Source organism: Anas acuta, chromosome 2 (assembly GCF_963932015.1).
Source record: "Anas acuta chromosome 2, bAnaAcu1.1, whole genome shotgun sequence".
Taxonomy (NCBI): Eukaryota; Metazoa; Chordata; class Aves; order Anseriformes; family Anatidae; genus Anas; species Anas acuta.
This window is the reverse complement of record NC_088980.1, coordinates 45,871,515-45,886,346: the sequence shown is the minus strand read 5'-3', so window position 1 is coordinate 45,886,346 and position 14,832 is coordinate 45,871,515. Positions and strand designations below refer to the sequence as shown.

The 14,832-nt window shown below is 38.1% G+C and overlaps 1 protein-coding gene across 2 annotated transcripts in view; it reads left to right on the top strand.

Annotated features, from left to right (window-relative positions):
• SACM1L (SAC1 like phosphatidylinositide phosphatase) overlaps positions 1 to 14,759 on the top strand; it is a 28,794-nt gene extending 14,035 nt beyond the window's left edge. The window contains exons 6-21 of one of the 2 annotated variants that reach the window (XR_011093973.1): positions 104 to 163; positions 1,587 to 1,620; positions 4,062 to 4,163; positions 4,917 to 5,002; positions 5,204 to 5,290; positions 5,720 to 5,788; positions 5,873 to 5,952; positions 7,190 to 7,288; positions 9,848 to 9,986; positions 10,213 to 10,282; positions 10,380 to 10,452; positions 10,922 to 11,015; positions 11,104 to 11,196; positions 11,420 to 11,495; positions 11,874 to 11,931; positions 12,679 to 12,761. Coding sequence is in view for 1 of the 2 variants with exons in the window: in XM_068674619.1 (XP_068530720.1) it covers positions 104 to 163; positions 1,587 to 1,620; positions 4,062 to 4,163; positions 4,917 to 5,002; positions 5,204 to 5,290; positions 5,720 to 5,788; positions 5,873 to 5,952; positions 7,190 to 7,288; positions 9,848 to 9,986; positions 10,213 to 10,282; positions 10,380 to 10,452; positions 10,922 to 11,015; positions 11,104 to 11,196; positions 11,874 to 11,931; positions 12,679 to 12,815 (1,281 nt within the window). In the remaining variant the exon portion in view is untranslated. Of the gene's footprint in view, positions 1 to 103; positions 164 to 1,586; positions 1,621 to 4,061; positions 4,164 to 4,916; positions 5,003 to 5,203; positions 5,291 to 5,719; positions 5,789 to 5,872; positions 5,953 to 7,189; positions 7,289 to 9,847; positions 9,987 to 10,212; positions 10,283 to 10,379; positions 10,453 to 10,921; positions 11,016 to 11,103; positions 11,197 to 11,419; positions 11,496 to 11,873; positions 11,932 to 12,678 lie in introns of both variants that reach the window. The other variant, XM_068674619.1, reaches the window with a different exon arrangement.
• The last annotated feature ends 73 nt before the right edge of the window (positions 14,760 to 14,832 follow it).

Genomic DNA, 14,832 nt, shown 5'->3' with positions numbered 1-14,832 from the left:
TAAACTTGCATAATGCATGGTTATAATGGTATTACCCTTATGTTGAATAAACAAGTGAGGGTTTCTAAAAGCATGATTTATTGTGGTTTTTTTTTTGGTGCAGGCAGATCCACGGTTTGTGTGGAATGGGCATCTTCTTCGCGAATTTGCTGCTCAACCAGAGGTAAACCCTTTGTATTGATTATGTTGATACAGGATGAATATACTTTTACTAAAAATATACAACATTTTCCTATAATTTTTTCATTTCAGATAGAAATCTAGCATAACTTGGTTATATCTTCTGGTTGAACACAGTGACAGTCTTCTACTTTTAAGTTTCCAACTTTATGTCAATGTCCTCAATAGCACACACAGTAAAGCTGGCTCTTCAGAGGTGTCTGCTTTCAGTTTACATGAGCACGGTGTCAGCACAGCATCTTTTTGAAGTATAACTACTAATTTTTCTTTAGGTATAAGCAAGGTTCAGCTCACCTCTCTGAGTGCAGTTTAAACTCTGCTTGCCTATTGAGTAGGTCATAAAGCTGACACTTGATTAAGACACTTCATATTCTTCATATTTCCAGTAGAGACTAACACAACATAATTTCTGAATTCACTTAGTCCAGCAAATACAAGTGTAGGACCGTGAGCTGCACCTGTAGTACCTCAGTGGCCAGACTGATCCAAGTTCCTTCCTCCTGGAGGCTTTAGAAATGTATTCAACTTACGGAATTGTCTGCACTACAGCAAGCTTTTCTCTTTATCTGTACTTCCCATTTATGCAAGTGCATGATGCAGTTTCTATTTCTGTCTTGGTAACCTGTGGAGATGTGCTTTTATGTTAAGCGCTGTTTAAAAAGGCTGAATTGTGCACTGCTTCTGGAATGTGAAGATACGAATGAGCAAAGAGCTGTTGTGCATCTTCCAGAGGCGTATGAATGGGGAGATGGTTTAGATGGTGTTATACAAACAAAGCTGGGGAAGTGAGAGAGAACTTGTGGTGGGAAGAGCAAAGAAAGCTAACTGGCTGGCTGGTGAAAACAGAAGTAGGAGGCAAGACATGGAAGTTGAAGAGGGAGATAACTGATGTGTGAGAGGAAGCGTGACCTAATGCTGCCTACAGGTGGTTTGCCATAGTAACAGCTGCAGGTAATGAGATGCAGAAATTCTGACTTCTAGCATTGGAAAATTTTAATTTTAAACTTCATTGAAAGAGCAAGTTATTCAGGTGTGGCAGGATGGGAAATATACTGGAACAAGCATTTCAAGTATTAATCACAAAGAAGTATTCCTTACTGAAGTCTTGTGTTGCGAACTGCTATCTCAGCTTACTTCCTTCCGCTGAGATACAGCAAATATAAGGTTTTCAGTGTGGACTGGTTTAAATCTAGCATGTTTGCAGACGAGTAAACACCTTGTATAGAACAAAGCAGCTTATTTCTGTCTTTAAACTGATCTCTGAAAGAATTACTGCATCCTAAAAAATAAAGAATATCAACCATGTAGATTTATCTTAAACTCTTAGACAAACCTTAGTTAATAATCTTTTTTGGCTGTTTAATATTTTTTAAACACATTGTGTGGGGTTTTCTTCTTTGTTTCAGATCCACAGGTTTGCTACGCCAGTGATGCATGGATGTATCCTTTTATGCTGTGAAGCTCAATGCTGAATTTGGTGCTTTGTTTGCTATGGAGTTTGATGTTGGCAATGTAACAACATCATATCATAATTGGGCTATAATCTGTTCAGATACGAACGCTACATGTAGTCTGAGAGCCCATTTGCATGGTAACTCATCTGGATATTCTGCTTTTAAGATCTAATATACTTATTTTTACAGGCATAGTTTGCATAACTGTTTTTTAAGGAAGTAAAGGTTAAGATGAATATCAGAAGTGTTCTTACATCAGCCTTAGTGCTTCTTATCTTGCTGTAAGCATACCTACACTTAGCATTTACACTGGATTTAAAATAAGGGAGAATAGTGTTGACTTCAGGAATGCTTGTGAATGTTCCTGTTGAATAAAAAGATGAGTAGTTGTGCTGAAGGCTCCTGGAACACTTCTCCTAGCTGGCTGCTCTTCCTGCACACTTTGGGTAGCAGCCTTCTTAGCAAAGCAGTCCTGAGTTTATTTCTGAGAGGGAGCGTAGTCCTGCAAGTAGGTCTAATGCTCTTTGGAAGCAACGTTCTTCATGCAGTGTATGATCAACAGCAAGTCCCTGCTTCTGACTTGGCAGCGTGAAAAGGAGTGGATAAGACTTGACAATAATTTATGCAGCATTCTCCTTATCTCTTCTGCTGCAAAGGCAGCTCAGGTGTGTGCAGGGAATGAATGGCTTCCAGGCTACATCAGTTGCTCTGGTAGGGCTGTTAGCAACTGGCAAACTTCCAGGCCTTCTTTCCTGTGACTTCATTTAATGAAAAATGTTGTGGGAGTAGCTGGAGAGGCAAGGCAAGATAGCAAAAGGGAACTGTCAAAACAACCCAATCCATATCCTGCTTCTGCAGGTCCTGGGTGGAAGAGTCTGGGTGGATTGCAATTAGCAATTGGCAGACTGCAATTAACACCTTCCTCTGTCCTACTTTCACTATATAAATAATTAGCATGAGTAATACATGGTGCTGTACTGCTCATATTAACCAAACATGTTAGAGAACCCAAGAATTCAAACTGTTTTTAGTGCTGGAAATGCTGTGAAGAGCCTTAAGCGGAACTGTAATAGTGCCACTACAAGCTAATTCATTAAAATCAAATCAAAGATCTCTTTCTATATATATTTTGTTCAGCTATCCAGACCAGGGTTCTGGTCTTGCAGTGATGAGAAATAATGGACTTGAGTAATTGAGACTTCGATCAACTGAAGCCTAAACTGGCACTAGTATTTCCCTTGTTGCTACCCCTTCTCTCTCCTTACTCCCTCTCCCTTTCCCTCCTCTCCCCCTCCCCCCCCCCCCCCCCCCCAAAAAAAAAAGGCAACTCTTAAAAACAGTAAGTTATGTCTTTTCATTTTTAGAGTGGATGTAGTTAATAAGCAAATTGACACTTAAGTTGGGACAGACTACAGACAAAGTGATGAATATTACATTACATTCCTGGAGAGCAAAATGTTTTGGATTGCTTAAAGTTGTTTGGGCTTTGCAGCCTTTCTTTCCTTCCAAGAAGGATTTTATATTAGTGTGAGGTTCTGTTGATTGCTTCCGATCTGGTATGCTAACACTGCTGCCTGCAGAAATTGCCTGGTTCAGTCTTGTGCTTATTTTAAAGCTACAGATTTCACTTATTAATGGCAAAGGATGAAAGCCTGTGAAAACCTGGAGAAACTTCATGGGGAATGCTGGTCTCTATTGAATAACTTATTGTAAATCTGATAAAGGCAATTGTAAGCAGAACACAGCAAGGATCTGAAATTGGTTGTTAATGACCTGTCTTTGTTCATTGCTTAAACTTAGTCTTAGGGTGCATTTGTCACTTTGGGTATGTAGCCTGAGCAGGAAAGTATGCTTCCCTAAGAAGCTCACACTGAAGACTTGGTGTGCATTCCCCCGCTTGGTGTGGAAGCCAGTCTACCTTACTGCTGGTTCTGGAATCTCTAAGTGTGGTATATGTTGTACCTTACAGGTACAAGGTTTAATAGTCTAAGATATTGCCTTCTCTGATGTAAAGTTTTGAAGTTGTCCTTTTTGTTAAAAGCGGTAGGGACAAGAAACCTAAGACAGCTTAATAAAGTGGATGAATTGGCAAGGAATAGAACTTCAGAGGTCAGTCCATTTAATGATATACTTAGGACCATAATGCCAGATTAATCTTCTTTTAGGAAGTCCCACTTCCTAAAAATTATAGCAGTTTCAATGTATGTTCATCAGTGACATCCCCTTTATGCTGGATTTTGAGCTGCCCCTACTGATACTACGAAGTTACGTTCTCTCAAGTTCAATGTTTACATATTATTGATATGAGAAATGTTTACAGATTTCTTTGAATGTGATTACTTGGTTCCTAGATTTTTGACTATTTCTTGATATGTAAAAATACCCTAAGAAAAGTTTGGATTTTTTTTCCTTATTGATATTCATCAGTTATCACCATGCACTCTTGTTCTATTAACGGCAAGTGTTTTGACTGGCTGCTTGTATCCAGAAGAAGCTGTTTCAGGGCTGGTGTACGCTACTATGTAAGAGGTAAAATAAATTTTCTTACTTTAGATGAAATTTGCTTTTTTTTAAACATGTCACGTCCTCTGAGACCAATTGCTGTACAATGGATTGAATAAAAATAGTTGATATCAATACTTTAGTGCTTCAAAAGAAAAACAGGAACCTGTATGAGGAACTGAGGCATGTTCTGATATATTCTTTTTTTAATTGTCTCTTTATTCCTCCTAGAGGTTACCAGCTTGACGGGTTAAATGCAAATGCTTGATAGCCCTTTTGGCCTACCAGTAAACTAAACTGAAAGCATCATTGGTGCTGCCAGGGAAACCCTGAATAGTGATGTTCTCTAATTGTTTCAGGTTAAAAAGTGAACAAGGAAATGGTTTAAATTACTTCATTTGCTCTGTGTGAGTCCCAACAACCATGCTTTCGAAGAAATAAGTCAGTTTATGCAGTACCTTTGCTACTGAATTATGGATGTTGTAGTGTCACCTTTGTAGTGTCAGGGCACTTGTGTTTTATTTTCTATTAACCTATTCAATTTCTAGGACTGGAATTATCAAAATGCAGTAAGCACAACTGCGCTTCAGTAGTTAAATTTGGTACAGATCATGTTAAACTTCTGCCAAAGGCACTTTTAATTTACTGTCTTCAGGCAGCCATAGTATTTTCATGCTTTTTTGTGTGTTTAGAGGGGAAGGGTAGGAAGCCTTTTGCTGTTATGTTGTTGCTGTTCTGCAGCTAGCCTGATCTGGTTAATGAGGTCTTTCTCCTACTTAGGTATTGATTCAGAAGGACATGCAGCTAACTTTGTTGAAACGGAACAAATTGTGCATTACAAGGGGAGCAAAGCATCATTTGTTCAGGTAAAGTCAGTGTAATGAGCTGCTGACTCGCATAAGGGGTATGTGCATGTATAGATAAGTCAGTCTTTCTGTATTTCTGTAGGTTAAATATTTAAAAAATATGCGCACGCACACACAAACTAAACCAACCCGTTTTATTTTAAAATGGCAAGTAAGTTTGTAAGTTTTGTTGTTTAAAGTTATTTATGTATTCTTTTTCAGACCCGTGGATCAATTCCTTTTTTCTGGTCTCAAAGACCAAACCTCAAGTATAAACCAAAGCCACAGATCAGCAAGTCAGTAAATCATGTATGTGAGTGCTTGTTGTGTCTTGGGGTCTCAATGTATTTCTGGGCTTGTGTAGATATGATAGGGTGGCAGACTTATCAGATGAATAAAAATAGGCAATATTGTTTTTAAGTAGCAGTAAGAGCCCTTGTATTACCTGAGAGAAGTTCAGAGCCTGAAAAAAAAAAAGTTCAATAGTGAGGGTAATGTTTTCTCTTTGGTTCTTGTTTGCAAGGGTTTTAGTAGTTGGACAATGCTCATTATCCATGCCTGCCTTAAGGAGAGCTGCGTGGTCTTGGGGGATGAAAGCAGAAATATACTAACACAATAGAGAACAACAGTTTTTTTGGTTATAGAATTGCCTATGCAGTATCATCAAAAAGATGATTGTAGAGGAATTTCTTGTAAATCACATCTTAAATCTGTCATCACATTTCCTTTCTTTTCTAGATGGATGGCTTCCAAAGACATTTTGACTCACAAATAATCAGCTACGGAAAGCAAATGATTGTTAACTTGGTATGCTTTCACTTCTTCCTGAGAAAGTGGCTGTTCTTTCAGGCAGGCTTACAAATAATGCTGTCGTTTTTCCTTTATTTCCAGGTTAACCAAAAGGGTTCTGAGAAGCCTCTTGAGCAGACGTTTGCAAAAATGGTGAACAGCATGGCAAATGGAATGGTCAAGTATGTGAGAAGTGAAATGATCCATTCCTCTGTTTAAAAACTGAGCTGAATGATTAATGCTTCATCCTTTCACCAGATAGCTGGTTTGTTAGTTTTATTTTTATGAAGTCACCTGCATGTGACCAGTACCCCTACCTCAGAGCTTAAATGCTAAGCAGGCATGAGACTGGAAATGGGACAAAGGGGAGACAAAGCAAAGAAGGGAGGTCAAGGGTCATGGTAATGCCAGCATTGGAGTAATGGTATGCTATGAGAACTGTGGTTTGGAGATCTTCTGGCTTTTTTGGGGGGGGAAATCATACCCTATAGAACAAGCTTCTGGTAGAAGGGCTTGGTTATGTTGCTAGCTTAGTAGCGGAGTGCTAAATGTGAGTAAAAGAGTATTGGAGATAGAGCTGGAAAAAAAAAGAGTGCTCTTCTCACACTTGCACTAGGCTGGTATTGATATTTTTGCTGTACAAAGTTTGTGGAATTCTGTGCATCTTTATTCTCAGTTCCACCAGCTGACTCTCTAGCAATATGTAAAACTTTGTCAGGGTGTTTGTAGGGAGGATTTCTGCTCTGTTTGTGTCTTTAAAAAAAAAAAAAGCGTTTCTCACTTTTTCTTAATACTGCTAAATTCCTTTTTCTATTTTTAATTTTGACTGGCATTTACCTGCCAGACTTACATGACTTGAGTCTTCAATGCATGTATGTGATTTTTCTTCCCATCAATAGCCTTTACAGATTGGCAAATAACTTTTGGATTACAAGAATTTAAGGGGAAGATCTTAATGCCTTGCAGTTCACAGCAAATGTATATGTATAAATGTTAAATCAAACACCATTAACCTTAAGCACTGTTTTATCAGAAATGAATTGGCTGTTAAACATCTGACTTGGAACAAGATTTTAATTTTTATTATGGCAGAGAAGCTGTTCAAACAGAACTAGGTTTGTAGAGAGCCATTGAGGTATCTTGCTTCATGCCAGAGGAAAATGTTACGTTTCAACACCTGTATCTCTGTAAGTGAGCAAGTTCAGTGTGTGTGCTTGGATCCAAAAAGGCAGAGGAATTCTGGGCAGGCACTGAAATTCTGTCAGTGCTCAAATATCCTGACTGATGCATGCTGGAAGCTCTCTTAAAAGAAAAGCAAGTCTTCTGTCGCTGCCAGTTTGATAGATCAGTCCTTCCCTTTTCTGATACCTTCATTGCAGTATGTATTTAATCTAGAAAGATGCTTCTTTCTCTGAACAGATACATAGCATTTGACTTCCATAAAGAGTGCAGTCGGATGAGGTGGGATCGACTTCAGATTTTGGTGGATCAGCTAGCAGAACAGCAAGATGAGTTTAGGTAAGGCTGGTTCTCTCACTTCTGTACTGTTAAAATAAGACTGTTTTCTTGAGTTAAGGAATGCTAAAAACAGACCTGTAATCTTCTGTAAAGATGATGTATTCCTATACATCAATGCTTTCATATCTTTTATCTCTTGCTAATACCTGGTGCAAGGTTAAAGACCTGTTAGTAGGTAAAATACAGAGCCCTGTTTTATGTCCCAATAAAAAGGCTTTGAGAACCACAGCAGTCCTGTGTTGTACCTTAAGAACTGCCTTTGTCCTTTGGATAAATGATTTAATGAAGAAACCAGCATGCATACAACTGAAGTTATACTTAAAAAAAAATAAATAAATAAATAAAATAAAATAAATTCCTTTCCTGGTAGTTTCTAAACCAGGAGTCATTCCTTGTGTTGACAGCAAAACTTTCTGTTATGTGCAGTTAAAAAGTTAGTGCTCCCTTGGCTCCAGCCATGTACACACTTTTTGTTGTTTTTTGAAAGTGTTTTATATCTTTAATGCACACTGTTTGTTGTAGCAGACCTTGGCACTAGCTGATTGTTGGTCTGTGGTAACAAAAGTAATCCCCAAGAAACTAAATCCTCACTTTGTTTTTAAGTCACATAAAAGCAGATTAAGCGTCCAAATCAACTTAAGTATGTATCTTGTGCTCTGAGTTTGTTGCATTAAGCAATTCTTGGTCTTTGCTACTTGCAGATGTGTAGCTTGATAGGACAATGGCATTCTTTGTTCTGCTTCTCCGATTGCTTCCTTCCTGTTAGGTCCTGTGTTAGCTGATCTACTTCCTGCTTTAGGCACAATACAGAAATGACAATGTTCTAGTAACTAAAAAGAAGTGTGAGGTGCAGAATAGAATAGGAGTTGCATGGATGAGATATCTTGCTTCAAATGAAGACTGTCAGAACAATACGAATTTATCATGTGGTAGTGAATACAGTTTTCCCTACCACCAAAAATGGGCCCCTAACCCTCCTGAAGAGCAGAATAAATTGGTTTCAGAGCACTTCAAAGAAGGAGAAATAAGTGTAGATTTTCTACACAGCAAGGATTCATTATTAGAGTGAACGCTGAGAATCATATCACATGTTTACTGTCAACTGGAGGCTTACAAAAGAACCAAGCTTTCTTGAAATGAACAAGGAGGCTGTGTCTGTTACAAGATATAGAAATGGAAGCTCTTCCTCGAGATCAGGTTGCTTCTTACCTTGCTTTGTTTTATTTTCTCTTGGGTGACCATTGTTCAAATCGTAACAGGAAATACCTGAATTCTGATGCTCTTAAAAATAATTCTGCACCCCAGAGAGAGGCAAACACTTCCATTTCTACAGATTGCAAAAGATCCGGTAGAAGGCTTACTCTTGTGTTTTAATGATTTTTAAAGAGCTGTTACAGGATATGCATTACTTAATCTGTCATGAACCAGAAATGCCTACTCTTCAGCTATGCTACTTATCCTAATACCAGTTTTAGGCAAATCTTAAGGGAGGAGGGGAAAACCAAGTTTTCGTGGGTGTAAACTCCTTTAATCATTCAACAATGTAAAACAGTTTAATAAAACTAGTTCTTCAAGAATTAGAAAACTAGATCTTGTTAACACAGGGCTGATCAAAGTAAACGCATATGCTTCTAAGTAGGGTTCTTGATTTCTTTTTTTTTAGTACTACATAACTCTAATATCATTTTTTTTAGTCTTAAAATGCTGTGCAGTAGCAGTGGATCATATACTGGTCCAAATTCAGAGTTCAGAATTACCTAAGGGAGTAACTTAATCTACAGAGTATGATCTGCACATCTTTAAGCAACTGGGAGCTTAATGCTGCAGCAGAAGGATAAGTCCCATTCATGTATCCAATGGATGATTTGATTTGCATATTTGTTTCACTAGTTCAGTTATCAAAATATTTGCATGCAATTCAATATTTAAAATGAGCCATTTAATACCAGTTACTGAGAAATTGAGGGAGAAGTGACCGGTTTAGTTGGTTTAAAAAAAATAAATGAGGTAATGATTAGCATATGTAGTTACAAGAGGGAACACCTGGATCCCTTAGATCTTCATATAATGGAGAAGAAGATGATAAGAACTGATGGTAGGAGACTTTCAGCAGTGGCCTTAAAGACTTGAATACCTTTGTGGAAGAAGTGTTCCTGACAGTTTATATTACTCCATGGTGGTGGTGACTGGACTGAAGCTGGTAACTCCAGGTCCAAATCTGGTTACTTTGCTGTTTACGCTCTGCTAGTGATTTTGTTAACTGTGGAACTAGGACTATAATAACACACAAACATAAAACTGAAGTCACTGTTGTGCTAGAAATTGCTCGTCACAGTGGCAGATACTAGTGAGTACTGTTCAGAGATTACCAAATGCTCGTGTATTGATTGCTGCTTTTCATCATGGGAGGGGAAACATTCAGGAAGGTATCGCAGTTCAAAGACACGGCCAACAACTCTCCATATGCTCTAGACAACTGTTTTGGCTGCTAGAATATTGTGGAAATGTGCACTTTATCTAGACTTATCTGTAAATACTTAGGTGGATTGTGTGTGTTAGTTATTTTCTAGTTGATTCCGATGGTAAAATCGTGACTCAGCAGGAAGGAATATTCCGCAGTAACTGTATGGACTGCCTTGATCGGACAAATGTGATTCAGAGCTTGTTAGCGCGCCGATCTCTTCAAGCCCAGCTTCAGGTAAATGTCTTATTTTTGTTTAACAAGCTCTTAAGAGCAGGAAGGCTTTGTTTGGAACTGTAACGTAATTTAACACTTCAATAAAAGCTTGTATACTTCAGTTACTGTAGCACTTGTTTGAAATGCTCTGGCCAGATTCTAGTTTAATGAATTATGTTTTTTCTAAAAGCAAATCCTAATGTTTCTAATGACCTGCTAGTGAGCTTCAATATGCTTTTTGTTTCAGAGGCTAGGTGTTTTGCATGTTGGACAGAGAATTGAGGAGCAGGCTGACTTTGAGAAAATCTACAAAAATGGTATGCAGCTCATAGAGTTCCAAAAAGAAAAAATAATCCCTTTTCCAAACAAAGTAAATAACTTCCTTAATCTTTCTCAATGTTTTCCTGTTCACAGCATGGGCTGATAATGCTAATGCTTGTGCCAAACAATATGCTGGAACTGGTGCCTTAAAGACAGATTACACAAGGCAAGTCACCCTTTCTTGTAAAGGTGTTTTTTTTGCACTTTTGGGGCTTTCTTTAGGTTTTCATATCTGAAAAGATCACTAATTTGGAGCTTGGAAATTAATGAATTTTTCAATCGTTTAGTTCAGTTGGTAAAATGTGAGACTACAATCTATAGAAGAACACTATTCTTTGCTGTGTTAGTATGAAAGGAGATAAAGAAATGCTGGAAATAAAAACAAGAAAATGAGCATCTTCAAGGTACATTTGTGTCGTGGGATGGAGAGAAGGGTGGAAGGGAAATTCTATTTTTCAAATTTTTGTTACAAATGTGTGTGTGGTGTTAATGCAGAGGTAGCACTAGATTATTCTATGTATGTGTAGGTATTTGTTAAACATAGTACACACTTGAACAATGAAAGGACTGTAAATTTGCAATTCTGTTCCTGAATGTATACATTTATTACAAATATTTTTCAAAACTTCTTGCAGAACTGGAAAGAGGACTCAGTGGGGCTTAATAATGGATGGCTGGAACTCCTTAGTACGTTACTACAAAAATAACTTTTCTGATGGATTTAGACAAGTAAGTTAGGCTTTTAACTGTGGGAAAATGTAGCTGATCAATATTAAACTTGCTGTGGGTTTTAACTCTTGCTCTGTTTCTCTTCCAGGATGCTATTGATCTCTTTCTTGGAAATTACTCAGTGGATGAAGTAGAACCTGCTAGTCCTCTGCACGTCAAGAAAGATTGGAAGTTCTTAGCTGTGAGTATGGGGACTTTGCTCATGTTCGGAGAAACACATGAAACCTGTTTAGTCACTTGCATCAGTAAGACAAAGTGGCAATTGTCTATTTAGTAATGGAGTGTCCCTATAATATGGTTCTGTTCCTATGGTACCTGCTTATAGGACTAAACCCAGACTGTTTCCTTGACAGAAAATGGAGTGTCCTTGAGGTATTGAAAAAAATGCTGCTTGCTTTTTTTAGATGTGCTTCAGCCCCTGGAAAGGGAGAAATTCTACTAATCACCATCAATGACTGTTTCCTTCTGCAGAAGAAGCTTGTGAGGATCTCTTCCCATATTTCATGCAGAAGCATAGACTGTAACATGAAGAAAGCTTTTTTTTCTCCTCACCTTTTATGCACCAAAATGGTGTTTGGGAAAATTAGGGATTTAATTGGTAGCTAGTGTTTTTTTTTTTTTTTTTTGAATACTTTAAATCTTATCCAATAGATATGTTTTAATTCTGAACCTCAGTAGTGAGCACACTTCACCACATTTTGGAACTCTCCGAAATTTTACAGTAGTACCTGACATCAGCAGTTGAAGCAATTTTATGGTAAAGGTAGTAAATAGCTTTGCAATACGTTCTAGCTTAAAGGAAATTAAGAAATATATGTGCTATTATATCATGTAATTATTCTTTTTTTCTTTCCCTAGTTGCCTATTATTATGGTGGTTGCTTTCTCCATGTGCATTATTTGTTTGCTAATGGCTGGTAAGTTGCTGCTGTGTTAAATTTCCCGAAATTTGCTTGCTTGTGTGGGGACTGTATGTGTGTGTTTTCCATTCAAAATGTTATTTAGAAAATATTCAGTATAAATGTGCTCCTCAGTCATACTGAAAGGTGTTTGAGCAAGGCTCTGGAGACTGAGGGTCAGCACAATACCATTAATGTAGAAAAACCTGTGGTACTATAGAAAACAAAACTAAAACTTTTTTGTAGAAGTCACTTGGGGGCAATTACTTAGCCCTGAATCCCTGAATTTAGTTCTACCTGTGTAGATGTGTAGCTCTGTTTTAGCCTGGATGAATCTCCTGAAGAATCTCTCAACTATTGGCACAAAGGCAATTCAGACAAGCCAGATGTAGTCATAAGCTCAGCCTGACAAATGTTCCCCTAGCCTACATTTGTGCTGGGAACTGAAGTCTTTGCTTTCTGCTTTTGTCTTGGATTTTCTAATGTTAGTGCCAGGGGGGTTCTTGACTCTGTGACCTCTGTAGTAGTGTCAAAGCATTCTAATAACTGTGTGGCAAACAGAACAGTAGTTTATGAACAAGCAACTTTGTCAAGTCAACTGCTAGGTAAGGAAATACAGAATGGTGTAAGAGAAGACCCTAGTTCCTTTGAAGCACTTTAACTTCATTTGATATCTGTGGGAGAGCTTACAATATCTTGGTGTTGTATTTAGATAATCTTTCTGATAGCTGGAAATAATAAACTACGGTGTCTGACTCTTAACAGGTGATACATGGACTGAGACACTGGCCTATGTGCTTTTCTGGGGAAGTGCAAGCTTTGGAACTTTTGCCATCATCCTTTACAACGGCAAGGATTTTGTAGATGCACCCAAGTTGGTCCAGAAAGAGAAGATGGACTGAATTTGTGTGTGTGGAAAGCGGCTTGGTACTGAGGATTCCTCAAGCCACACCTGGAGTCTCTACTGACCTGCTTTCCACACCAAACTGTGGTCTAATGAACATTCTTCCTTGGCAGCCTTGTGGGGAGAGAAAATAGTGTCCTTTGGTGGTAGCTTTCAACTGAGATCTGACTCGGCAATCTTAGTTGCAATGGTTTTTGGAATATTGCATTTGTGGAGGGGGCTCCACTCAGTTTACTGAGATGATTCAAAGATTCCAGACACCAAAAAGCTGGCTTTAATGTTGTGGGGTGTAAGTGGACTGCTTTAGCTCACAGTCCAAATGTGCAATTTCAGCTGAATTTTGTTCTCTGTTCTGGCTTGACAGGAGGGAGCTCTGATGCTGTTCATATCTCAAAATACCTAGGAGTTGAAGCACTAATAACAGAGCTTCTTTGAACAAATAAGTCTTCATAAGAACAGAAAGTCTCGTTCCAAGACTCATAGCTGGATTATATTTGCTGTGATAAAGTCCATGTTAACAAGTCCTTTGTGCATTTGTGTGTGTTTCTTTTCCCCACCAATTTAAAGGATCTATTGAATCCTAATGCTCTTCCAAAATGAGCTTTTTGTCCTGTGTTTTATCTGGGACTGATGCAATATTCTACTAATCATTGTTTGGGTGAAAGGACGGTGTAATTGGATGCTCCTGAAGTTACAAATGTCTTGCACTGTTTCAGTACTACAGCCTCCAGATGATGATTCATTAGTTAGCACATTGAAGTCAAGATTTTTTTCTAAATATGTAAATGAAATCAAAGAATGTAAAAATCCTTTGCGGTGTTTATTGAACCCTCCTTATGCTAAAGGTCCAAAGTATTCCGTTACTTTAAGAGCAGTCACAATGTAAAAGGTGAACTTCATATTGTTTTGCTAGTCAGCTGCTTCTATACTTTCTGTTTGTTGAAATAATTTACAAAAAAAAAAAAAGGAGTAAGAATCTGAGGAGAAAGTGTCGGCCTAACACTATGGTTGCACTTGGGAGCAGCTACTTGCTTTTTGTGCATGATGATATAACACTTTAAAAAAAAAAAAAAGTTAAAAAAAGCTACACTGTAATTTGTGTTGGTTAATAATAAATGTGTGTCTTTAAATTTAGTGCTTCCAAGCTGTAAAAAAAAAAAAAAAAGTAATCTTAATCAAGGACCAATTTTAAACTATTTTGTCACTTATTTTATATGGTTTGTTTGAAACCAGAGATGAAACTTGCTTAAGGCGCTGTGCATTGTTTAATATTTCCTGTAAGTACAGCTGTATATTCAGATTGCAACTATAAAATTTAAATGGGGGGAAGGGAGAAATATGTAGAATACTAGAACTAGCACAGTTGTCATTGAAGCTAGAACATAAGACACTGATAATCCAGTGTTTCACTGTGTTATGACTGAAAATATGTACAGATTTTTGCAATTGTTAACTGTTCATTTTAATCTTGAATGTTTCTGGAGGCCTCTCTGGGTTTTGTGTAAACATAACCTGCTCATAAACACTAGTACTTGCGAAGTATCTGTTAGCTTCTAGATGCTGTAATGGAAGTACCAGTTGGCGGTTAACTGGAAAATCCTCTAACTTAACGTTTCTGAACATGAACTCTGTAACAGACACAAGGTACAAAACATCATAATCTCACTATTTAATGGTTTTTATGGCTCGCGGGCAGGTGCCATGTGGAACTTGGTTGTCGTGCAGGCTAGAACTGAACCTTGGCATTCGTGGTGGAAAAACTTGTGGCAAAGACCAAATGTGATTAAATGGATGGTAAGACAGACTAAAAATGGATCGTAAGACAGCCTAATGTAGGTTTTTGAAGCCGGAAGGCATCTGTATTTCAGTGCTTTGCACAGTCTGTATTTCTAGAGTCACAAACGGTGTGCTCGTGAAGGACAATAAATGCCCAACTTTTCTAGCTGCTGCCTGGTGTCGTGTGTGCTTTGGGGCAGCCGCGCCTCCGCCTTGTTCCTGGGGGAGTATTTCTCGGT